This window comes from Hyla sarda, chromosome 10 (genome assembly GCF_029499605.1).
Source record: "Hyla sarda isolate aHylSar1 chromosome 10, aHylSar1.hap1, whole genome shotgun sequence".
Taxonomy (NCBI): Eukaryota; Metazoa; Chordata; class Amphibia; order Anura; family Hylidae; genus Hyla; species Hyla sarda.
The window spans coordinates 73,994,393-74,020,899 of record NC_079198.1 but is presented as its reverse complement, the minus strand read 5'-3'; the positions used below and the strand labels follow the sequence as shown (position 1 = coordinate 74,020,899).

At 42.4% G+C, this 26,507-nt stretch overlaps 1 protein-coding gene across 3 annotated transcripts in view; it reads right to left on the bottom strand.

Moving 5' to 3' along the window:
- Nucleotides 1-1,163: 1,163 nt before the first annotated feature.
- SIK3 (SIK family kinase 3) overlaps nucleotides 1,164-26,507 on the bottom strand; it is a 171,431-nt gene continuing 146,087 nt past the window's right edge. For all 3 annotated transcript variants that reach the window (XM_056544368.1, XM_056544370.1, XM_056544369.1), the window contains exons 15-25: nucleotides 26,136-26,279; nucleotides 24,515-24,668; nucleotides 22,672-22,797; nucleotides 22,388-22,488; nucleotides 21,957-22,066; nucleotides 21,548-21,872; nucleotides 19,014-19,792; nucleotides 9,299-9,465; nucleotides 8,937-9,069; nucleotides 8,600-8,751; nucleotides 1,164-3,740 (exon numbers count right to left, since the gene is read on the bottom strand). In XM_056544368.1, the coding sequence (XP_056400343.1) occupies nucleotides 8,606-8,751; nucleotides 8,937-9,069; nucleotides 9,299-9,465; nucleotides 19,014-19,792; nucleotides 21,548-21,872; nucleotides 21,957-22,066; nucleotides 22,388-22,488; nucleotides 22,672-22,797; nucleotides 24,515-24,668; nucleotides 26,136-26,279 (2,185 nt within the window). In that variant the 3' untranslated portion in view covers nucleotides 1,164-3,740; nucleotides 8,600-8,605. The remainder of the gene's footprint in view (nucleotides 3,741-8,599; nucleotides 8,752-8,936; nucleotides 9,070-9,298; nucleotides 9,466-19,013; nucleotides 19,793-21,547; nucleotides 21,873-21,956; nucleotides 22,067-22,387; nucleotides 22,489-22,671; nucleotides 22,798-24,514; nucleotides 24,669-26,135; nucleotides 26,280-26,507) is intronic.

The following is a 26,507-nucleotide window of genomic DNA, read 5'->3' as shown; positions in this document are numbered from 1 at the left end:
AGAACGTCCACCATTACTTCATGAAGATAGCCAGGAATTACTCAGAGGCGGCTCTAATGAGGCTGTAAGGCATTCAGGATATGTAACCTGAATGCTACAACATTGAAACAAAGTCCTTACAACCACTCCATCCCATCTCTCACTGCATGGCCGAGCAATGCTTCTGAGGCAGCAATACAGAATTATTTCGTGCACATGCCAGGGTGGAATTAATGGGCATCTTAACACCCATAGAATAAGACTGAGGGAAGGGGCAGGCAAAAAGAACATTTTATAGTATGAGTAGTCACGGCAGCATTGAAATAAAATGATAAAAGTGACGGCTTTAGTTTGCTTCTACAAGTAAAAATTCTGCGCAATAGGAACACACATAATATGCAGGCCTCGGGAAAGGGCCAAAGCTTTGCTAGCAAATCCGAATACCACTAAAACATTGTCCTGTCTGCAGTAAGTTACCTATACTGCCAGAACATTAGAGGATTGTATCAAAAGGTCTGTCAAAAGTGTACAGGAAGTTTACAAATTTCGTTAAACAAGCAAAACAGCAGTGTATCACACACTTAAGGAATGATCTCCAGGTATTTATAGGTCTATAATACATCTGCACAGGAGTCATTGTCTTCCATTGTCTGTGGAGTATTACCTTCCGTAGCCAGTCTTCAGCCAATTTAATCTGCCCAACCCAAAACTAAAAATGGCGCAAAGAGAATATCACTATATATTTATATATATTTTTTTTTTTATATGTGTCTCTCTCTCTCTATTTTAATATATTTATATATATATATGTTCTGATAAAGGGGACATAAGTTTAAGAAAAAAGGTGATACAAAAAATAAAACATCAAATGTAGAACAAGAAAATGAACACTACGAGTGGGACCCACATGCAAACCTGCAGATTCTGCCCTCTTAAAACACAAACTTTTTTCATTTTGTTTTTTTATTATCAATAATAACAATTATATAACAACATTTAGGGAGACAAAAAAATGAACTATGAAAATAAAAACAAAGGTGGGAAAGGGAAAAAAAACGAAAACATTTCTTATGCCAAATGAGAGATACACAGTGAGGGCCTGCTTGGTTTAGCAGGTGCAATTTTTTTCTTCTTTCTCAATTATATATATATATATATATATATATATATATATATATATATAATTATTATTTTTTTTCTATATATATTTTCATATATATTTGTGTTTGTAAGAGAAAAGAAAGGCTCTTTGGGCCAAAATTGAAATGAACTGGTGAGGAGTGCAGGGACAACACACACACATACCTGTATATAAAGACATGTTGTTCCCTCCCCAAACCCCCGTGACACACTCCTCTGTAAAAACTGCTTCTTATGAAACAGATTAGCATGTATCAGCGAGCACAGAGTATGTTGTCTCCAACATACATGTTTAAAACTTTAGGGCAGCTGTCTGTATGGTCACTACTGATATATGACAGTATGGAAACTACCATGTGCGCCCCCTAGAAAAGAGGTGGACAGTTGATGAGACAAGGAAGGAGTATTGTAAGCAGGGGCAAAACTGCAGCATGCAAGCGAAAGCAACTAGTTGGTCATAAATGAGCTGTGTACTGTCAAGACTGACAAAGTATATGATGGGTACTAAGTGCTAGACAAAGAGACCTGGGATTACAACCCAGACCTAGCTATTTCAACACTGGTTAACAGAAAACCAACAGAGACGTGGAAGAGAAACCTTTGGGCCTGTGATGAATAAGCAGAGATAGAGACTATGTAAGGTTATAGTGCAGGACAAGGTCTTGTTTGCATCCATAAAATGTGACCTGGTTTTATGGCCTGACCTCATTGTGGTGATTCCACATATAGAGGGGGCATAGCTGCGGCTTTGCATTTGTTAAAAATACAAATATATGCACAGTCATCCTGGACTCGTCCTTTGGAAAAGTCCTGTAACAGGCAAAATAAGCTCATGGCAGAAACAAATGGCTACACTTGACAAAACAAGAAACAGCTGCTGAGCTATAGGGAACAAATGTCTTTATATACACACTCATGATATATACATCCATACAGACACTTATATACACATACATATGTACACAGTCCCCACATATACTCCACGTGAAACACTTTATGATCTCACATCAACCATCTCACTGCTAGACAGAGAGGACACATCCCAGCACACAGTGAGGGGTTAATTCTGATCATGATTAATGACGGACAAAAACACACACAAAAAAAATTAATAATCATATGTAAAATAAGTAGCATATTGCACCAGGCCTAATCTCCCAAGGGCCTCATGGGCACTGCATGGGATCTGTGTCTATGAAAAGTGGATGGGCAGGAGGAGTTGGCACCCAGGGTGTAGGTTTATCCTACACCAACGCACAACCATAGAGGTGACTATGGCCGCTCATCAGGCAGGTAGAATATAAATAAAATATAGAGTTGTTGTTTTATCATCTTAATAAACTAGACTCAGAATACAATCACTACAATGATGAGGAAACACTTGGTATGGCACAATTCATCACCGATACACTCTCCAAAGGCAGCAGCTTCATCATGTGCAAAACATGGTGCCAACATGGCTGTAATTGAGTGCCCTGTGGTCCTTAAGAGTACAGAGAATATCTGTATAGCCTACATGCCAACTGTAAATGACCTACTCTTTCTCCAGGCACTTGTATAGATGGCACAATCCTTTTATATTATAACAGTGCCAGCTCTATGGATCAGTGCAGAACGCCACTATTAGGTAGAATTATACCCACGGCACTTGTCCCACTTTGTTGCTCACATCTTCTGCTCATTTGGGGGCAACCTATCTGGAAAACTGGTCAGGAACTTAAAAAAAGGAAATTTATAAAAAGTAAGAAAGTAAATAACGATCTAAAAACTAATGATTAAAATGGAACATAATTCCTGCCCAATATTCTTTTAACAAGTGGGATTAAAGATTTTCTTTGGCTTGGAATAACTTAAGGGAAAACAAAATGGAATGCCCTCGGCTATAAGGAGTAAAATAAAATAGTGCAACTTATGAAATCTGGAGCTTGTCAGAGGTCATAATACAAATTCATGACCAGTGTCCAATATACTACACTTAACCCTGTAAGCCAAGACAGAGAACAAATGTATCCAACTAGAGTGTATTGAGGAACATAGGCTCTCGGTCAGGTGCCAAAGTCTCCTACATTACCCCACCCTAGGTACTAGCTGCTCCTGCCAGGCCACCCTTGGACATCAGTTTTGCATGCACTGGTCACCTATTGGTGCCGGTGTCTCCTGTGTCCATGCTAGGGTAAAAAGCCCCTACTACCATGAGGCTGCAGTCTCTCGACACAGTAAGTGCCGTACTTCTATGTTGGATTCTTTGCTGGTGTTTCTGTATTTTCAGTCGCCAAATATTTCCCGCCCCCACTAAAGTTACCCTGTTCGCAAAGCGTCTTAGAACAAGATTCTTTCATCTCTTGCCAATGCCTGCAAGGGTGGTAAAATCACAGACCTAACTTTGAGAAAGAATCCCGGCCCTTCTGTTGTGATGACCCCAAACTCCTCAAAGGAGAAAGGATTGAAAAAAATAAAAATTAAAAAATAAACGTAATAGGAGGGGCACTTGAAGAATTAGTCTGTGATGTGGTGGGGCACGGCAAGTCAGTTCAGGGTAGGAATACAGATGAAATTTGGCGCTTAAGCTGCAGATACTGTTGGTGTCAAAAGATGGGACCCTCTTGTTTCTTGATGGAAACCTACAGACAATAAAACAAGGATTATGAGTACATAAAAAAAGCTGTTGTCATTAATATTAAATCAAGCAAAAATGCCAACGCATAACGACTTGTTCCCAGGACTCTGCACTGTGCCATTCCTTTTGAAAATGTATAAATATATGAATATAATAAAGTTAGCCATTATCATAGCCCTTGTCAATAGGTTGTGTGACTACTCTGCAGGAACACACCTAAAAGTTAGACAGGTAACAGGTCCTTAGTAAACTAAGCATAAGTGGCTTTAACCATCACACGGCTGACACGTCTGAAACTACTACAACAACATAAGACCGTTTTATCCTTCCCATGAGGGACAGTTCCACAACATATGCTATAAATGTCTGAGGCGCAAATCCGGCCTCTGGGACCTGCACCTACCTCTAGATCAAGGGCTACCCTCACCCATAACAATCCCCCTGGGGTGTTCAGGAAGCTGAAATTAAGCCAAGTTAGGTTATGTCATGCAGTACACAACTCCCATTCACTAAAGTAAGGGCAGCAATGTAAACAACATAGCTTGTGGTGCTTCACTGTTTACACCACTCCAAAATAATGTCAGCAGGAGCCACTCCAACTGTGTAAGACTGACCCTTTGGTCCTGACAACCACTGGCAGTTTAGGTGCCCTTAATCTTGAGATAACTGCGGTATATGACATTTATAGATATGCCAAATGTCCAGATGGGAATATCCTTTTAGCTATGTGATACGTGGTAAAATGGAGAAAATACGGTCTTAGAGGCGCTGCGCACAAACGTGGTCACAAATGGGAAGACTCTAGCCAGCGCAGGGCAATAAATATTTTTTATTTGAAGCAATGGACGACGCGTTTCAGCACACAGAGAGTGCCTTCCTCAGGTCCAAACATACAGTGCTAAAAGACAATATAAGGCATACAGATGATAGCGATATGTCAAGTTGTTTGGACATAGTTTCTTGTGAGTGTATATATCTGTATATTATGCACCAGAAGGGTAATAAAGATGTGTAGAGTTAATACCTGTATATACACATATGCGCTCATATGTAGCCATAGAAAGACAATAGTGTATAAACAACAATAAAGAATATATAAAAAAAAAAATTTGTAGGCATATCAAAAACGAGTAAAATGTACATAAAAAATGAAAAGGACCATAGGTATAAAATTACATATAATGATGCATAAAAATATTGTAGGTACGGACAACATTGATATGTATATTTATGCATTGGTTAAGAATAGTAGGGTGACAGTGACATAATATAACAGGATACCCCACCTTTGGCAGGACATGCAGTGGCGGACTCATGTTTTTTAGGTAGTATAAATGGTTAAAAATGGTTAAAAAAATTTAGAAGACTTACCAATTTCTGGGGTGGATCAGATGCAAGATTTTACTGTGGGGAGAAGGGAAAAGGTGAATGTGGAGAACATGGGGATCAGGCTGTATGTAGCCAGAGGAAAGGAAGGAGAGGTACCTTGTGGGGTTCCTGTGTTGAGCAGTGCTGGCGTGGTTCTGCCTGCACATGTAAAGGGAGCGCCTGCTCGGAGCGGGCCCACGTCATTTCCGGCCAATTGTGGACCTCAGACGCCAGCCGTCAATGCTGTGGGTTGCGAACTCATGCGCACTGGTATTGTGCGCATGGTGTGTAGGGATCGTGGCTGCGGCTGATTGCAGTGCTGGGTTGCCAAGCAACCGCAGACGCCGGCCGTCGGCGGTGTGCGGCATGAGAAGGGCCGTGCGCATGATCTTATCTGCGCTGGTATATGGAGGGGGATAGATGCTGATGTGTGCGCACAAGCTGCTTAATATGTGTGGTGTATTAGCAGTGTGGTCATTAGTGTATGAGAGAGGGGATATGGGGTGAGACGGCTGGGGGAGCTGATGGAGCGTATGGATAGGGAATTGGTGGAGGGGATGGGATATGTATAGGAGGATTGGTTGGATGGATGGGACAGACTAGGGGCTGGTGGGACTGACTGTGGGATGGCGGATATGTGATGATTGAGGGGTATATGGGTAACCAAGGAAGTAGAAATGACAATAGTATTGAATGATGTGATAGTGATGGGGATGTGGGCAAGGATGAATAGGTGACTGGAAGAGGAAAGTGGGATGGATGCATGTGATGAAAGATGATAGGTCTGAGGTGGAAAGTGGTTGGAAGTGATGAAATGATTAGAAATAAATAGAAATAAATATAAAAATAAATATGAAAATCAAAAGGAAATAACATAAAATGAAATGAATGAAACTTATGTATAGAAAATAAATAAATAAATGAATGAATGAATAATAAAAATGCAAAAATAAATAAATAAAAATTAATATAAATAATAAAAAATAAAAATAAATTTGAAAATAGAATAAGAAAATATAAAGATGGGAATATGTAGAGTTTAGGAAGTGTGGAATACATATTTAGGGACCAGAGGTATGAGAGAGAGGGATGGATGGGTTAGATGGATGGGAAGAGGGTGACAGAGGGGTGGGTTGGGGGGAGGGGGCGGTACTGGTTGTGCGGTTGGGAAGAGGCCATAGGGGTACTGGCTGGTGGGTCAAGGGGCTAAGGTGGGGGTGGTTTATGAGTGCATGTGCATACAGTTGTTTGTCCGAATTTTTACAGTTCAATGCACTCATTTAGGCCATCCGGATGTAAGCAGCGCATTTTAAAAATCTAACACAGCTCAACACAGGAACACCACAAGTGCAATCTTGCATCTGATCCACCCCAGACATTGCACTGTATGTTTGGACCTGTGGAAGGCACACACTGTGTGCTGAAACGCGTCGTCCATTGCTTCAAATAAAAAATATTTATTGTCCTGTGCTGGTTAGAGTATTCCCATTTGTGCCCACGTTTGTGCGTAGCGCCTCTAAGACCGTATTTTCTCAATTATACCACGTATTGCTCAAACTGGCCCTTGCGCAAGGGTCCAGTCCCGGTCAGAGTGCAGCAGCCATTACCTACCAAAACCATACCCACACCAGTCCACTGCAGGCATTGGTCCCAGGAACCCTGGGATTAAGGCTTGCCACAGATCTGGTGAGTATATCACTTAGGTGTGGTGGAGGGTCACACTAAGTCGGTATACGTAAACTAAGGGAGCGCCCCCCGTTTTCTTTTTACCTCTTTTTCTACGTCTCCTTTTAGCTATGTGGTCATTCAATTTTAAATTGCCCTTCACTTAAAACAAAAACCTGAGTAAACTCCCTGAGCCATCTCTACCATACAGAGATTTGTGCAGAGGCTCCAGACCTCCAGGAATGTTAAAATTGACTACTTGGCCCAGACATCCAGGGATATTGGTAAATACATTGTAACACTATTTACCTATGTTTACAAACATTTTGGAGGATGCAAAATTGGCTGAGCTATGGGGGGAGATTTATCAAAACCTGTGCAAAGGAAAAGGTGACCAGTGGCCCAAAGTAACCAATCAGATCACTTATTTAAATTTTTCAGATACCTTTTCAAAAATGAAAGTAGTGATTGGTTGCTATGGGCAAGTGGTCAACTTTTTCTCAGCACGAGTTTTGATAAATCTTCCCCTATATGTCAATACTTCAACAACAAAATTTATGTTTTGGATATTTTGATATCAGAACCTAGAGTCACTAACTGTCACTCTCACCAGCTACATCTATTTAGGGCTTTCACGCGGGGTGATTATTCGCCAAATAGGCTGACTACTGCCCATGGAAAAGACCTAACGATCAGCCAACGAACACGTTGCCCTGCATAAACAAGGGAAGTGAGACTGTCCTAATAATTAAAGGGGTACCCATCTGGGACACTTATGGCTTATCCAAATTATATGTCATAAATATCCCCTAGATACTGGTGCCACACGATTCTACCTTTAGATCAAGGGCTGCATGGCCGTTTAATAGCTGCTGGTGATGGTAAGAAAACTGAAAACAGCCGATGCAGGAGAGTTCTACATGGAATGATCTACTGTGAATATACTAGTGAACAGCATCAACTAAATTCAGGTTTACAGGCCATAAGTGCCAGTTTCTTACAATGCTTATCAGCTAAATCAAGAAATCTGTCAGGAGAAAACCTATACAGTGGTCCCTCAAGTTACAATATTAATTGGTTCTGGGAACGACCATTGTATGTTGAAACCATTGTATGTTGAGACCAGAACTCTATGGAAACCTGGTAATTGGTTCTAAAGCCCCAAAATGTCATCCAAAAATTGGAAAAAGTGAGAATTAAAGAAAAATAAGTAGATGACTAATATAGATAAAGCAAATCCTTAAATATAAAAGTACAAAAGATCTGCTGGTAGCTGTAAATCACTGTCTATGTCAGTGTTTTCCAAGCAGGGAGCCTCCAGCTGTTGCAAAACTACAACTCCCAGCATGCCCGGACAGCCAAAGGCTGTCCGGGCATGCTGGGAGTTGTAGTTTTGCAACAGCTGTGGGGACCCTGCTTGGGATCTTGTACAGTACGGGGGGTGTCTTGTACAGTATCGGGGTCTTGTACAGTACACAATGTCCTAAAAAAGTAACATGGAGTCACCCTCACCTGGTGTCCAAAGGAGCAGGTAACCCTGGTACCAAGGTAAAGTGTACAGAACATGTAATACATCTCTGTACCGTAGGGGGCGCTACCAGACATGAGTCAGTGCACACGCTTCAGTAATACAGGTGTTTTACCAATAAATTGCCCATTCTCTCGGCCATTGACAAGTTTCGCAGATCTGGACTGTACATTGTATATTGAGTCTGGTTTCAAGTTACAATGGTCCAGAAAAGACCATTGGATGTTGAAACTATTGTATGTTGAGGCCATTGTAAGTTGGGGGGGGGGGGGGGGGGAAATCACTGTACTGTGATCACTTACCTCTGTTCACACTCCTGCCTGCTCCATGCTGAAATTCAGATCAGTGTGTTTGTACCCCAACAGCATGGTAGTAGGGTAGCAAGAGGTGGAAAGATGCTGCCCACTGTCACTGATCACAGACAGTTCGGCCTCTTCAGGAGATCTTTCACAATCTGTTCAATGGAAAGCAAATAGAGAGACTTTTGAGAGCGCATAATGAAAATCATATACATCAACAGAGGGCAAAAAATAATTAAAATGGAAACAACAGAATGTCGCTGTAAAAGAAACAGCTCTGCTAAAACCAAACATACAAATAACCTAAGAAATAAAAGAAGGCACCAATCACGGCACTTACCTTCACCTTCCCCATCCTGAAGCTGCTGACTTCCCATCAGTGAAGAGCGGCTCTGAACGGCGTCAGACATGCGGGCGGAGCTTAGAGCTTTACCCGCCATAAGGCTCATACCAGCCAAATTATCCAGCTGCACCTAGAAATAGCACAACATCTGGTCACTTCTTCATATGTGAACCTGTTTACTCAATATGTTATAGTACACCATCACAGTGTTTCCCAACCAGTGTGCTTCCAGTGTACAGCCAAAGGCTATCCAGGTACGCTGGGAGTTGTAGTTCTGCAACAGCTGGAGGCACCCTGGTGGGGAAACACTGATTTATAGAGTATTTGTCAAAATTCTTCCCATGATCCAATATACATACATAGGCATCATCACTAGTTTGGATTGTGTGGTGCCGCTGCAACATCCTGGTACGGGCATGCTCACTGGGTGTGGACCTTGGAGGGTATGGGACACCATTATGGTCTGGAACTTCCATGACGTGAGGAGGGGAAACTCTGTCCATGCAGTTTACCGAAGATCCTGGTTCTAGGAAAAATTAATGTTTCATTAAATTAATGTTTCATTAAAGGACAAATCTCACGTATAAAAGGATTTAGGGGCTAAGTTTTAGATCGCAATAATCTGTATGGTGCCCCTGTAGCACAGGAGCGCGTCATAACCCCCACTGAAAGCAGAGGTTGCCACGCCCCCTGCATATAGTTCTATGGGGGGGCTGTTCGTCAATCTTAGGCTCCCCCATAGAACTATATGGAGGGGGCGTGGAGACCTCCGCTTCGGGCTGGGGTCGTGACGCGCTCCTGTACTACAACACAGGGGCTCTGTACAGAAGATCGTGGGGGGCCACAGAGCTCGGACCCCCACGCGATCTAAAACTTATCCCCTATCCTTCGTATAGGGGATACGTTTTTATACGCAACTTTTTTCTTTTCTTTTTTTGTATTAAATTATATAGAAATTTAGCATTTTTATTGTGGTGTCCCGGTACTGTACATGTACTGTACCTTGTGTTATAAGTCCCCAAAGTCAGAGTTCCTCTGTACTGATAGGATGCTCTTGTTGGGATAACCCCTAGTCACCTCTTCCTTCTTTAATTTTGTGTGTTTACATATATATATATACACATATATATATATATATATATATATATATGTATGTATAGTGTAAATATTGCTTCCAGGAACTTAGGTCACATGATTGACAATTAGATTGTTCTGCTAAGGTTAAGGTCTGGGGGACCAACAAACTTGAAGCCTGCCCCTTTAGATAAAAGGGCGCTGTTATCCAATCCTCGCTCTCTTGTCCCTCTCTTTCCCTTGGGATATGACAGTGAGCAGAGCTCCGTGTATACCTTCAAGACAAATCTAGGCCTGAAGCCTGCTAACTTCAGCCGAATACAAAACTGAGTTCAATCTAACTCAATCCTAAATCTACGTGACTGCTGGACCTAAACGATTCGCCTAAATCCAGTGGGACAGCGTAAAGCAATTACTTCAAGCTTATTCCCTACAAGGTCCCAACCAAACATGTGAGGAACCTAAAGTCCAGTCCTCTGTAAAGACTGTTACTACATTAAACCTGCATAAAATCTGCAGTTAAGTTATCTTCAGTTTACTAAAATTCTGGTTGTGGACAATCCTTTATTCCTCCCTATTGTTCCTGGGACGGGTGGCGGTAGGATATATATATATAATATATATATATATACACACACACACATACACACACACACACACACACAAACACACACACAGAGAGGAACCCGCACCCAGGCATCATGACAGTTAAGGGTTAATCCAACACCCTTTCATCACTGCACAGCTACACCCTACCTACCACATTGTACTCTATACTATTTTATCTGATAATGTGCCCTAGCAGTAGGCCCACTGAACTATAGAGCATTACCCGATGTCTGATCAGAAAATATGTGCTCTGGAGGATCTTTAAATACCAGAGCTGTAAGTGACAGCTACAGTTCTCAGAGGAGAAGCAGCCAGACAGCCACAATCTCCTATCTACTGCAGAGACACATCGCCATCTGCATAAAAAAGTGGCCAGTCATTGGTTCCCCATGTCAAAATTATCTTCATCATTTATAAACACTATGGGGGAGATTTATCAAAACCTGTCCAGAGAAAAAGTTGCTGTTGCCCATAGCAACCAATCAGATCGCTTCTTTCATATTTGAAATGGCCTCTGAAAAATGAAAGAAGCGATCTGATTGGTTGCTATGGGCAACTCAACAACTTTTCCTCTTGACAGGTTTTGATAAATCTCCCCCTATAGTCATACACTAGTAGGGGCACGCAGTAGCTAACTAACAACTATGTGGGGTTGTGATCAAGATGAATTTTCACATACTGCCCACCTTGGGTGTCTCCATAGGTCAAAGCATCTTTATGCCTAATGTAATATACACATACAGTAAATGTGGATTCATGATTAAAGAAAGCAATGTTTTATTCAGGTTTGTGACATGAAAACAAAAACCAGCAGGATTTCCTGACATGCACCTTAATGGGAGTGTCTTTTCAACAATGTCATTTAATGGGGAAACTACAGTACAGAAAAACCTTATCAGAACAGTTGTGTCATGGTAGATGACTCCGTAAAATGAATGAAGTATTCTCAACAATACCGTAGACGCAAACATTTGTATCAAATAATCTCACACTGCATCAATGTTTACATTTAGAGGGGTACTCCAGTACTTTAAAATGTATCCCTTAGGGAATACTTATCCGATTATAGGGGCTCCAACCACTGAGAGCACCCCACAGCACTGCACCACCAACCGGATCCCTAAAGAGCCCCCTGCCCTCCCTCCTCTCCCTGACAAGGTTTAAAGAACTGGAGCACCTCTTAACCCCTTAAGGACGAGGTCATTTTGGCCTTAAGTACCAGAGCATTTTTTGCACATCTGACCACTGTCACTTTAAGCATTAATAACCTGGGATGCTTTTACTTATGAATTTGATCCCGAGATAGTTTTTTCGCAACATATTCTACTTTATGTTAGTGTTAAATTTTCATCGATTTCTTGGTGAAAAATTACAAAATTTCATGAAAAATCTGAAAATTTAGAATTTTTCTAACTTTGAAGCTCTCTGCTTGTGAGGAAAATAGACATATCAAATACATTATATATTGATTCACATATACAATATGTCTACTTTATGTTTGCATCATAAAGTTGACATGTTTTTACTTTTGGAAGACACCAGAGGGCTTCAAAGTTCAGCAGCAATTTTCCAATTTTTCACAAAATTTTCAAAATCGGAATTTTTCAAGGACCAGTTCAGGTTTGAAGTGGATTTGAGGGGTCTTCATATTAGAAATACCCAATAAATGACCCCATTCTAAAAACTGCACCCCTCAAGGTATACAAAATGACATTCAGTAAGTGTGTTAACCCTTTAGGTGTTTCACAGGAATAGCAGCAAAGTGAAGGAAAAAACTCAAAATTTCAATTTTTTACACTAACAAGTTATTGTTCATTTTTACAAGGGGTAAAAGGAGAAAACACCCCCCAAAATGTGTAACCCAATTTCTCTCGAGTAAAGAAATACCTCATATGTGGATGTAAAGTGCTCTTGTGGGTGCAATAGAGGGCTCAGAAGGGAAGGAGCAACAATGGGATTTTGGAGAATAGATTTTGCTGAAATGGTTTTTGGGGGGCATATCGCGTTTAGGAAGCCCCTATAGTGCCAGAACAGCAAAAAAACAAACAAAAAAAAAACACATAGCACACTATTTTGAAAACTACCCCCCTCAAGGCACTTAACAAGGGGTCCAGTGAGTCTTAACACCCCACAGGTGTTTGACGACTTTTCGTTAAAGTCGGATGTGTAAATTACACTTTATTTTTTCACAAAAATGCATTTTTTTCCCCAAATGTACTATTTTTACAAGAGGTTATGGGAGAAAATGACCCCCAAATTTTGTAACCCCATTTCTTCTGAGTAAGGAAATACCCCATATGTGGACGTCAAGTGCTCTGCTGGCGCACTAAAATGCTCAGAAGAGGAGGAGCGTCATTGAGCTTTTAGAGAGAGAATTTGTTTGGAATGGAAGTTGGGGGCCATGTGCGTTTACAAAGCCCCCGTGGTGCCAGTACAGTGGACCCCCCCCACATGTGACCCCATTTTGGAAACTACACCCCTCACGGAATGTAATAAGGGATGCAGTGAGCATTTACACCCCATTGGTGTTCGACAGTCTTTTGGAACAGTGGGCTATGCAAATGAAAAAAAACATTTTTCATTTTCACGGACCACTGTTCCAAAAATCTGTCAGACACCTGTGGGGTGTAAATGCTCACTGCACCCCTTATTATATTCTGTAATTCAATTCCAGACACATTCTCTCTCCAAAACCCCAATGTCGCTCCTTCTCTTCTGAGCCCTGTAGTTCGCCCGCAGAGCACTTTAAATCCACATATGGGGGATTTATATACTCAGAAGAAATGGGGTTACAAATTTTGGGGGCTTTTTTTTTTCCTATTACCCATTGTCAAAATGAAAAATCTGGGATAACACCAGCAAAATACAAATTTTTCATATTCAACGAAAATTCTTCAAACCCCTGTGGGGTGTTAAAGCTCACTATACCCCTTGTTACGTTCCATGAGGGGTGTAGTTTCCAAAATGGGGTCACATGTGGGTGTTTTTTTTTTGTATTTGTGTCAGAACCGCTGAAACGATCAGCCAACCCTGTCCAAATCACCTCAAATGTACATGGTGCTCTCAATTCTGAGTCCTGTTGTGCGCCCGCAGAGCATTTTACGTCCACATATGGGGTATTTGGGGGTCTTTTTTTTCCTTTTACCTCTTAACATGAAAAGTGTGGGGCAACACCAGCATGTTAGTGTAAACATTTTTTTTCTTTTCGTTTTTACAATAGCATGCTGTGGTAGACCACAACTTTACCTTTTCATAAGGGGTAAACGGAGAAAAAGCCCCCAAAATTTGTAGCGCAAAAATGCCCGATATGTGGCCCTAAACTGTTTCCTTGAAATACGACAGGGCTCCAGAGGTAACTGTGTAGGGGTATGTGTATATGTAGTGTTTTACTCTTTATTATGTGTTAGTGTAGTGTAGTGTTTTTAGGTTACATTCACATGGTCGCAGTTTGAGCTGCAGCAGAAAATTTGCTGCATCTCAAACTTGCAGCGACAAACTCGCTGTAAACCCGACCGTGTGAATGTACCCTGTACAACCTCCAGCTGTTGCAAAACTACAACTCTCAGCATGCAGTAACAGAGGGGCATGCTGGGACTTGTAGTTATGAAACAGCTGGAGGCACACTACTATAACTTTCAGCATGCCTTTTGGCTGTCCGTGCATGCTGGGGATTGTAGTTAACCAACAGCTGGAGGCACACTGGTTGCAAAACACAAAGTTTGTTACATAACTCAGTTTTCCAACCCGTGTGCCTCCAGCTGTTGCAAAACTAAAACTCCCAGCATGCATTATCTGTCACCGGTTGGGAAACACTGAGTTAGAAAACAGACAATGTTTCCCAGACAGTGTGCGTCCAGTTGTTGCAAAACTACAACTCCCAGCATGCAACAACTGATATGTGCCGCAGCTCTCGTGGTCCTCTTCACCCACTCTGCCCGACGTTTAGGTGAGAGCAGAGCGGGGGATCTGAACTTTCACCCCACGTCAGTTGAGAAACTTGGTCCACAGGGACCAATTACAGTGATCGCTGACCAGGACCATCTACAGATGGTCCTGGGGGGGGGGGGGGCTAGAAGAAGTTGTCCCCTGCTGGTAACAGCGGGACTTCTGCCAGTTAACCCGTGCAATGCCGCTGGGTTAACTGAATGCCATTTCAAAACGGCGGAATGTGCGAAGGACATGTGCAATCCGTCCTTTATATAAGGCATTATGCCGCGAGAAGGGGTTAAAAGGGGTACTCCACAGGAAAAAAAAAAATAATCAACTGGTGCCAGAAAGTTAAACAGATTTGTAAATTACTTCTATTTAAAAAGCTTAACCCTTCCAATGCTGTATGCTCCACAGGAAGTCCTTTTCGTTTTGAATTTCCTTCCTGTCTGACCACAATGCTCTCTGCTGACACCTCTGTTGATTTTAGGAACTGTCGAGAGCAGGATAGGTTTGCTATGGGGATTTTCTCCTACTCTGGACAGTTCCTAAAATGGACAGAGGTGTCAGCAGAGAGCACTGTGGTTAGACAGAAAAGAAATTCAAAAAGAAAAGAACTTCCTGTGGAGCATCTGATAAGTACTGGAAGGGTTAAGATTTTAAATAGAATTTACATGTACTTTCTGGCACCAGATTATTTAAAAAAAAAAAAAAAATTCCAGTGGCGTACCCCTTTAACCCCTTAAGGACTCAGCCCATTTGGGCCTTAAGGACGCAGACAATTAAATTTTTACGTTTTCGTTTTTCCTCCTTGCCTTCAAAAAATCATAACTCTTATATTTTCATCCACAGACTAGTATGAGGGATTGTTTTTTGCGCGACCAGTTGTCCGTTGTAATGCCATCACTCACTTTACCATTAAATGTATGGCGCAACCAAAAAAATACTATTTGTGTGGTGAAATTAATAAGAAAACGGCAATTTTGCTAATTTTGGAAGGTTTTGTTTTCACACCGTACAATTTACGGTAAAAATTACATTCTTTTGTCAATACGATTAAAATGATACCTATGATAACATACTTTCTATTACTGTTGCGCTTTAAAAAAATCGGAAACTTTTTAACCAAATTAGTACGTTTAAAATCCCCCTATTTTGAAGACCCATAACTTTTTCATTTTTCCGTATAAGCGGCGGTATGAGGGCTCATTTTTTGCGACGTGATTGGTACTTTTTATTGATACCACATTTGCTTATATAGAAGTTTATAATTTTTTTATAATTTATTTTGGGAATAAAAGGTTATAAAAAAGCATCTCCTTTGGACTTTTTTTTATTTTTCCTTTCACCGTACGGTATCATTAACATTTTATTTTAATAGTTCAGATATTTACGCATGCGGCGATACCAAATATGTACATAAAATATTTTTTTAACACTTTTTGGGGGTGGAATAGGGAAAATGGGACAATTTACATTTTTATTGGGGGAGGGGGTTTTTGTAATTTTTTTTACTTCATTTTTTTACTTTTATTTTTATACTTTAATAGTCCCCATAGGGGACTATTTATAGCAATCATTCGATTGCTAATACTGTTCAGTGCTATGTATAGGACACAGCACTGATCAGCATTATCGGTCATCTTCTGCTCTGGTCTGCGGGAAGGCAAATCAGAGCAGAAGACGCCGGGAAGGCAGCGGAGCCAGGTGAGGGGACCTCCGTCTGCCGTGCTGGATAATCGGATTGCCGCGGCAGCGCTGCGGCCGATCTGATCATCCATTTTTGACCGCGATGCTGCAGATGCCATGATCTGTATTGATCACGGCATGAGGGGTTAATGGCGGACAACCGCGGGATCGCGGATGTCCGCCATTACGGGCGTGTCCCTGGCTGCGATCATGATGCCACGCATGATCCGGGCATCGCTTCGATGCTCGCGGTTATGCTTACGACGTAAATGTACGTCCTGGTGCGTTAAGTACCACCTCACCAGGACGTACATTTACAGCGCTAATCGTTAAGGGGTTAATGAACACATTTCATACTCCAAATTATATTTAAAAAAAATAAAAAAAATTATAATAATAGTTTCCCTTTGACTCACATTGTAACATATTTGCTAGGAAAAATACGCTTGACTTCTTCACTAATCCATATAGCAAAAAAATAAAAATAAATTAAATGGAAATTTCTGAATCGTAAGCACAGCCTTACAATTAAAGTGAGAAATCTTCTGTTTGCGTCCCAGGAGTTCAGTCATGTCCTCTCTAAGGCCAGGCTCACATTGCAGAATCTCTGGGGAAAGAATTTCTGCCGGAGATTCCGCAGCTGGCGCAAGGAGCGCGCAGACTGCACATCTGTCCCCATAGATGACAAGGCATTTCTGAATGGATTCACCAAAAGATCCGCTTAGAAATGATTTGCCATTCCTAGTGCCGCCCGCGGGATCTGCAGTGGAAATTCTACAGTGTGGACCCAGCCTTACTGGCCTGGGCTGCAGGACAACTGGAATAAAGCATTAGTGTACCTGTTGTTCCATTTACAATATATGATACAGAGCAAAATCTATCACCAATGTTTTTAGTTTTTCAACTCCTTTAACCTCTTCAGGACACAGGGCGTATGGATACGCCCTGCATTCCGAGTCCTTAAGGACCGAGGGCATATCCATACGCCCGTGGGAAATCCGGGCTAGCCGGTTGGGGACCGGAGCCGGATGCCTACTGAAATCATTCAGCAGCCACCCTGGCACATCGCCCAGGGGGGTTCCTGAGACCTCCCCCATGTCGGCGATCGGAGAAAATCGCATGTCAATTCAGACATGCGATTTTCTCCAATTCCTGGCTGATCGGGTCTCTGGTGACCCGATCACCCGGAAAATAGGGCTGATCGGAGTTGTCAGCAACAGCCCCGATCAGCCTAAAGGATAGGAGTGAGGTCGCAAAGCTGCGATCTACTCCTATCCCCTGCCATTACTCAGAACGGAGTTCTGACCAATGGCAGCGCAGGACAGGGGGTTGCCATGGCAACCCCCCGTTCTGCCCGCCCCTGGATGTCGAGGGGCTCTGGGAAGAAGATGGAGGCCGGTACCTGTAGGAGAAGATGCCTGGGGACCTGGGATCTTTGCTGGAGCCTGCTGGATCCTGATCAGGTAGGGAATAGACAGTGGGGGGGGAATTGAAAGTGAAAGTAAATCGATCTTTACTGTGGCAACCACTAGGGGGGCCAAACTGCAACTCCCAGCATGCCCAGACAGCCACAGTTTGGAGACCACTGTTACAGCATGCCTCGACTGCCCAGGCATGCTGGGAGTTGTAGTTCTGTAACATCTGCCCCTTCAGATTTCGCAATTTTGATGACATTTTTGAAAATTGCTGCTCTACTTTGAAGCCCTCTAATTTTTTCAAAAAGCAAAAGTATGTCCATTTTATGATGCCAACATAAAGTGGACATATTGTATTTGTGAAGAAAAATAAAATGTATTTGGAATATCCATTTTCCTTACAATTAGAGCGTTTCAAAGTTAGAAAAATGCTAAATTTTCTAAATTTTCATGAAATTTGGGGATTTTTCACCAAAAAAGGATGCAATTAACGCCGAAAATTTACCACCAAAATAAAGTAGAATAGGTCACGAAAAAACAATCTCAGAAACAGAATATTCGGTAAAAGCGTTTTCGCGTTATTAATTCGTAAAGTGACGGTGGTCAGAATTGCGAAAAAGGGCTCAGTCCTTAAGGTGAAAAAGGGCTGCGTCCTTAAGGGGTTAAAGAAGTTTAGTGATGGCATTGATGACCTACCCTGAGGATATGTCATAAATATCAGGTTGGTGGGGCTGACATGTGGCACCTCCACTGATCACCAAAAAACAGACAGTTCTATTCTCTGTATAGAGGCCATGCTGGGTTACTGCAGCTCATCTCCCTATCACTTCAATGACTGGAAAACCCCTTTAAGGGTACGTTCACATGTGCATATATTGCTGCAGATTTTCCGCAGCAGATTTTTTTACCCATTAAAGTCAATATGTAGCAAAAAAAAAAAAAATGTAAAGAAAGAAAAATCTGCAGAAAATCTGCACGTGTGACGCACACAGAGGTGCTGCAAATGCTTTGAGAAACCTAACAGCAATGAGTTGACAGATGTAAAGATAGCGCTGCAGATTCACTGAACAGTCAGCAGGTTTATTTTTATGTCTGTGGCTATTATAAAGCAGAACATCTACCTTGGTGTTATAATATCTAAACTTACCAATGTAGAAGGGAATGAGTTAACCACATGATAGTAAAGTGTGTAAAAAGCCTGTGACCAGCTTCTTGATAAAAGTCCAAGAGGCAAATGGATAACAGGTCATAAAGATATCAAAACAAGCAGAATATGCAATAAAACCATCGACCACAATGATAGCTGGCGCAATGTAAGCATTTTCTGATACTTCTACTGCTCTAAATAATCCCAACCTACCTCTGCTGGCCAGCTTGGTCCGGCTGTAAGAGGTCTGTGGCTGATACTGCTGCGTACTCAATTCTTGCTCTCTCATTGTACCCAGAAGAGACTCGGTGTCATCATGTCCACTCTCCTGCAGGGGTTTACTCAAACCTCTGAGAGTCTCTCCATCACCCATCCTGTGCCCCTCTCCAGAGCAATCCTCCTCCATGCTCTCTGAATGCAACATAGACGGGTGAAATCTGGGTGGTGGTGTATGTGTTGCCTGGTGCATACATTCTTGTGGTCGAATCTGCAGGAGATGGTGGTAGGGCTCAGAAGGGCTCTGGTAGGAAATGTTGCCTGCATCTACTTGATTCAGGTGCTGGTTGAACAGTTCATTCAGCTCCTGTTGTTGCTGCTGGTGCTGTTTTATGAGCTGCATGAAATCTGCAGGTGGCAAGCGTGTATCCGCATGACCTGTCAGGGAGTGCCGAGGGGAGAGCAGACCCTGAAGCATGTGGGGCAGTTGCTGGTGATGTCTGGTATATGTGCTAGGTGTAGGCGAGAGCAAAGCTTGTTGTAGCGCTGATGTGGGATAATTCTGCTGGGCGGTTGTACTGAACGCAGGGTATTGTTCCAGCTGAGGAACTTTCAAGGCTTGAGAAAAACCAGCAGCACCTGAAGGGCTGCTGTATCCTGCATTTCCTTGGCTTGTGTATCCTGATGGGGGAGGTCTTGGCTGCTCAGGAAATACATGAGGGTGTAGGTGGGTCTGGTCATAATTTGTGGAGGGAGAGAAGCGGCCCATATTCAAGCTAAAGAACAAGAAAAAATATATTAATGTCATGGATAAATTTTATAATCAGACACAAATTAGAAAAAGATAATCAACTGGTGCCAGAAAGTTAAACGGATTTGCATATTACTTCTATTAAAAAATCTTAATCCTTCCAGTACTTATTAGCTGCTGAATACTACAGAGGAAATTTTTTTCTTTTTGTAACACAGAGCTCTCTGCTGACATCATGACCACAGTGCTCTCTGCTGACATCTCTGTCCATTTTAAGAACTGACCAGAGTAGGAGAAAATCCCCATAGAAAACATATGCTGCTCTGGACAGTTCCTAAAATGGACAGAGATGTCAGCAGAGAGCACTGTGGTCATGATGTCAGCCGAGAGCACTGTGTTCCAAAAAGAAAAGAATTTCCTCTGTAATATTCAGCAGCTAATAAGTACTGGAAGGATTAAGATTTTTTAATAGAAGTAATTTACAAATCTGTTTATAAAACTTTCTAGCACCAGTTGACTTAAAAAAAAAAAAAAGTTTTCCACTAGTGTACCCCTTTAAATCAGTCAAAATCTTTGTACTGAAACCTTCTCAGATCATTAGATATAGCCGAGTGAAGCACAAGGCAGCGAACTTCACTCCCCGGCTCGTCACTCAATCCAACTGATTGTAGAAGACAATTTTCATACACTTGCCATGAAGCCTGTTTACTGCAATCAGTCTGATTGAGCACCAAGGCAGGGAGTGAAGATCACTGCTAGGTGCTTCTGCTGGCTATATCTATTAATTGAAAAATATAACATTTTGATGTGTCTGTGCTACATGCCTAAAGCTTATTGAAATGACACATTTGAATGCTTAGCATCCACTGGAATGCAAAAGGCCAGAAAACAGATACAAACCTGTGGAAAAATAATATGTTTTGATGGGGTCTTGGGAGTGGTGTCTCTTATATTAGAGGTGTTGTCTGTAATGAAACAGGCTCTATAGTTCTGAATAACTAAAAATTGGTAGGTGTCCCCAGGGAATAATTGCTGTTATTGTATAGCTACACAAGATGGTTGATGTACACCTGGTCAGTCTACCTGCATGCATAAACCTGATGAAGGGAAAAGTATGTTCCCAAAATGTGTTGTAATGTATTTCAATAAACTTTCTGTTAAATTAACTCTTGCAGTGCTATTGTGACAGCGATCTACTCAGTGTCCAACTAGAGTGGGTAGATCTCTAAAAGAGCAGTGGCTAGCTAACCATTCAGAATACTCAACAAGCATACATTGTGTGCTTATTAGCACAGCCCTCTCAAGTAAGCACCTTCTTTGATGCGACCGATCAGACCTGTCTCTTTGTTAATAAGTTTTCGCCTTATGTGGCGGTAACAATAAGGCAAACTGGCAGTGGCCTTCAACGGACTGCTGAGCCTGTTCACTTGACTATGCTTGAAAAACAGTGCGAGAGGTGTACAGATTCACAGATGGTCCACAGACTTTCTAGAAATTGTCTGTGGACGCGTACACCTCTTACACTCACAAACCCATTGATCAAAACTTCTCACATGTTGCTTTATCATGTTAGAAGTCGATTATTTAGTTTTATTTTTAAGAGATAGGCACCCTTTATCTACAGGGCTACAGACTCATGAGGATTGAGAATTAGTCATGCTACAAAAAATATCTGTGAACAAGGAAACATTACTATGACTCCCCATAGTAGAAGGATTATCTATCATAACAAGAAAAAAAAATCATTACGAATAAGCGCTGTATATTTTCAAGGTTGTACCTGTGCACTTCAGCACTGTCAGCACTCAGTTGTTTGGACAGAGGTCGGTGGTTATAATTGCCCAATGAAGCCATAAGTGATGCCCGCTGCTGCATTTGTATGTGATTGGCACAAGTATTAATAGAAATACCCCGTGCAGCTCCTGACATATCAGATGGCTCTTGGACCTGGATGGTCACTTGCTGTGCTGACTGCTGCTGGTTCTGCGGCTGCTGTATGCCCAGGCGTGGCAGTGTAATGCTAGGTGGAGGGGAGCCACTGTTAGAAGGCTGGTAAAGGGCAGTATGACCTGGCACCCCCTGATACTGAGTGGAAGGTTGGGCCCCTGAAGTGGAAAAAAGGAAATCTGTAAGATGGAGGGGAAAAAAAATTAATAAACTGCACAATATTACGTGGAAAGGAGCTGTACCATGTGTTTGGAGCATGGCACTGGAAGATGGTGGGGGACTATTGTTTGGCTGTCTGAACAGGTGGTTGCTGGCTGGATTTGGAGGGGGACTGGAAGGCTGGATTCGCAATCTGAAATAAGACATTAGGATAAGTCAATATAGAAACATAATCATAGGTCAAATAAAGATTCAATTAAACGCTGTAATATTTTAAAGCAATCTACATAGGACAAATGAGATATATTTATGTAGACAACTATATTTTACAATATAAGTACATTTACAATGTATGTCTTGAATTCAAAGTACAACAGAAGCCATTTAAAGCTACTGGGAAAAAGCCATTATAAAAGCCATCCCGTGACTACAGCCCTATTAAATGTAACATAGAAAGAATAAGAATACTGATGTAGTCCAGCAATACTCTTTATTCTGATGAGGGGCCCAATACCTCTGGAGCTGGTGTGTAAGTAGAGCAGGCTGATTCTCACAAGCCGATACTATGGTTGATGACTGGAGAGGAGGAGATGGCTGTGCAGGGCGGATGCAATCCTGAAAGGGAACCAAAAGAAGAAAAGAAACATTGAGCCTGATACAATATAAACTATACTAAGACTCAATTGTTGTATAAAGATTTTGTATTACAAGCTCCACCCCAATATTTTTCTGTAGGAAACACTGACACAATCTCAGATTCTGATTAAGGAGAATACCAATGATAATAAAGTGACCTACCTGGATCTGATGCTGCAGGAGGTGTTGCTGATGCTCCTGCAGGTACATAAAATGCTGCTGTTGTGTGTGTTCCAGGGTCCTTTCATCCATGTGTATACCATACATCTTCTGCAGTTGCTCACACTCCTAAAAATTAGCAGGAAACCATGTATCTGTGTGTATTTCCACTAGTAGTGATAAAATAATGCTCCCAATGCTCAGGATAGAAGGTATGTGGTGCTAGTTAAGTACTAGAGCACATTCAGTTATTCCTGCACGTGTTGTTGCAATTTCCCAACTGAGCTAGGAAATACAACACCTGCGCACCTGCAAAGATGGACCAGGACCCCTGCTGTGCAGACAAAATGGTAAAGGGGCTTTTGCCCCTTTGTTGCCAGGGTGAGTGAGGGTCCCAGAGGTCAGACCTCGCTAGTCATGTAAAAGATGGAAAATGCAAAGACTTGTCATGACTTCTTAAGATGGGAATATCCCTTTAATATCCTTAAAATAGATCCTTAAATTGGGCACATAGACGCTTACTCTTGAACTATACACATTGTGCTACTGCCACATTACCTCAGTAAGGCTCCTTAAAAAAAACTATGAGGACCTAGTCACAGGAAGCAAATTATATGATTTTGGACTGTAGGGCAAAAAATAGAGAAACTGCAGAAACCCACCACAAAAATCAAGAGAACATACAACAGGGGTGTGGAAATCTTATCAGCTGATGCCCGGGACATGCAGTTCTAGGTGCTGGGAAGGTGAATTCTTCAGGAAAGCAGGGCTAAATGCCTGAAGAATTCACATATGACGAGGCAATCAGTCTTGCAACATCCACTAAACTCAATGGACCAAAGCTGTATGCTGCAGCCTATAGTGCGCCGTGCAGGACGTCTGCATCACGGGGTAGGCACGTGTGCAAGGACGCCACTCACCGCGCCCACCTCCGTCAAGACAGAGAATGCGGTCCAGCAACAGCAGCCACCGCTGGGCCCGCTGTGCCAGAGCGCACCAGGGGATGGAAGACAGGTAATGCATAGCAGAGGATCAGAGAGAGAAGGGGGGGGGGGGGGGGGGGGCTTGGTGAATGAATGACTGAATAATGTGGCACAGGAGGAGATAAAGGGGGTGGGGTTAAAATATAATGGCACAAGGGGCATCAGAGGGGGGAAATAAAGGTTAGGATGAAGGGGGAAAGTTGTGGCACATGGGGGGGGGGGCGCGTAGAAGCCACATTTCTTATGCCGATACTTGTATTAGGTTGTGCATTGTCAACACGCAACGAGATACGTGCAGTTGGCAGTATTGCAAGGAGTGTGACACGGAACTATGCATGTCTAAAAAAGGGTGTCACCATGAAAAGTTTGGAAAGCTCTGACTTAGGGGGTATAATTGTTTACATGGGAGCTCTACCTGCTTACCTGATGGGGTAATTTCTATCTGGAGGCCTTTCTGCCTACTGGGGAGCTCTACTTAATGGGGGTCATACCAATCTGGGACATTATTTACCTACCGGGGGAAGCCCTACCTGCCTACTAACTTGGGAAACATATATCTGGGGCCCTATTTACATACTTGCCTGCCTGATGAGGGGACGTACTTACCTGAAGGAGGGAGTACCTACTTAATGGAGGGGACTTGCTTATTAGGGGCCCTATTAAGTTTCTATTAATGTATTTACATACTATTTTGGTTGAAATCATTTTACATACCAGGACAAGTGCATTGCGCTTTGTTTTAGCCCCTTGGACAAGTAGTTTTTTTTATTTTATTTCCACACCCCTGATAAAACACCAAGCACAAGCTGACCAAGTATTATTTGAGCGCCATTCCTGCATGTCAGCAGCACAGATCGGTTTACCTGTTGCAGCTGTTTGATGCTGCTGTTATGGTGTCCTGTTTTCTCCAGATGAGCTTTAAATGCTTGGATGGTGGCGGCTCCATCGGAGAACCTGCGCACAGGGGAAAAGCGCTCAGCCGGTAGGTGGAGAGTGTTTGAATCTTTGTACATGGAACTAAAAAGAAAAGAAAAACATTGCAGGGTAATGTACATGTGAGACCTCACAACAAGACTTACACCATCAACAGTAACCTAGGACAAGAGCATTTACTGCTTTTTTCTTTAGCATACATAATTACAGAATTAGGTTTTAGAGATCTACAGGAGATAGATTTGCACCATGTTCTTTTTACAATACAGTGACCCCCCGACCTACGATGGCCCCGACATACGATCATTTCAACATACGATGGCCTCTCAGAGGCCATTGCATGTTGAAGGCAGCATCAACATACGATGCTTTTGTATGTCGGGGCCATCGCATAAATGGCTATCCAGCAGCGCAGACTGCTTCAGCTGCCGCCGGATAGCCGTTTACGGTGCCCGTGTGGTCCGCTGACGATCACTTACCTGTCCTCGGGCCTCCGGCGCGTCCTCTTCGGGATCCCCTGCATCGTCAGCGCTCTCCAAATTCGTCATCACGTCGCTGTGCGCGCCGTCCCGTCATCCAATAGGAGCGGCGTGCGTAACGACGCGACGGAGAGCGAGGATGCCCGGGAAGCAGAGGCCTTGCCGGAGCGTCAGGGACACCACGGGGACAGTGATGGAGGGCAACATCCAGTGCAGCGGTGACGGTCCGGAGCGGCGGGGACACGTGACTATAACCTCCAATACCAGTGGTCTTCAACCTGCGGACCTCCAGATATTGCAAAACTACAACTCCCAGCATGCCCGGACAGCCGTTGGCTGTCCGGGCGTGCTGGGTGTTGTAGTTTTGTAACATCTGGAGGTCCGCAGGTTGTAGACCACTGTCCTATACTTTACATTGCACGGATCCCTAAACATACGATGGTTTCAACAAACGATGGTCAGTTTGGAACGGATTACCATCGTATGTTGAGGGACCACTGTACGTAAAATAAAAAATCTCTGCTATAATTCCAAAAAAGTGTATGAAGCTTTGTTCTGATATTAGGCAACAAACAGCTTTAAGTTTTGATCATGTGACACTTTTTGTGTGTGTCAGTTTTGGTTGCACATCTTGGAGAGAAAAAAAAAAGGACAGTTCAGCTGACTTCCTTGAGAAAACAAAGAATCCCCAATCTATTTTCTCCAGCGTGGCAGTCCGTGGGTGTTGGGCAAAGTTTACATGGTCACGTATGCACTGACTGATCAAAGGTTGTAAGCGCACCTTTGCACCTGCTTCCCAAGAAAAAACAGAACTTTTTATTACATAGTAACACAGTCTAATTGTGTTCAGACTAATGACTAGATACCATTATTCTTCAATAGCTAAAAAGTCAGGAAGTTTAATAACTATAAATGCATTTCAGTAAAAGAAGGGCTATAAAGCTTCTAGGTGATGAATCTAAAAGAGGCACAAAAATACGTTTTACATTTTTTTTATAAAAACATAACTGAATGAGAAAAAGCACACGTACGGTCACTTGTCTGCACTGCATGGCAGTATCTAGCTACTTACCGATGCTGGTCAGGTATCAGGTGCGGAGGCCATACTCTGTTTCGGAAACCCTGCTGCCCAAGCTGGCGCTGTAGTTCTGGGGGGATTTCTGCTGTAGGACTGGTCATTGCCAAAGTGTGTCTCTTGGAGCGGTTGGCAAGATACCTTTATGATAATGAGAATATTAAGTCTGTATTTCAGGATGCTGAATAAACAGAGACAATTCACTGGTTTTAAAGGGGTACTCCAGTGGAAAACACTTTTTTTTTTTCTTTTTTTTTTTTTTTTAAATCAACTGGTGACAGAAAGTTAAACAGATTTGTAAATCACTTCTATAAAAAAAATCGTAATCCTTCCAGTACTTTTTAGGGGCTGTATACTAAAGAGAAATCC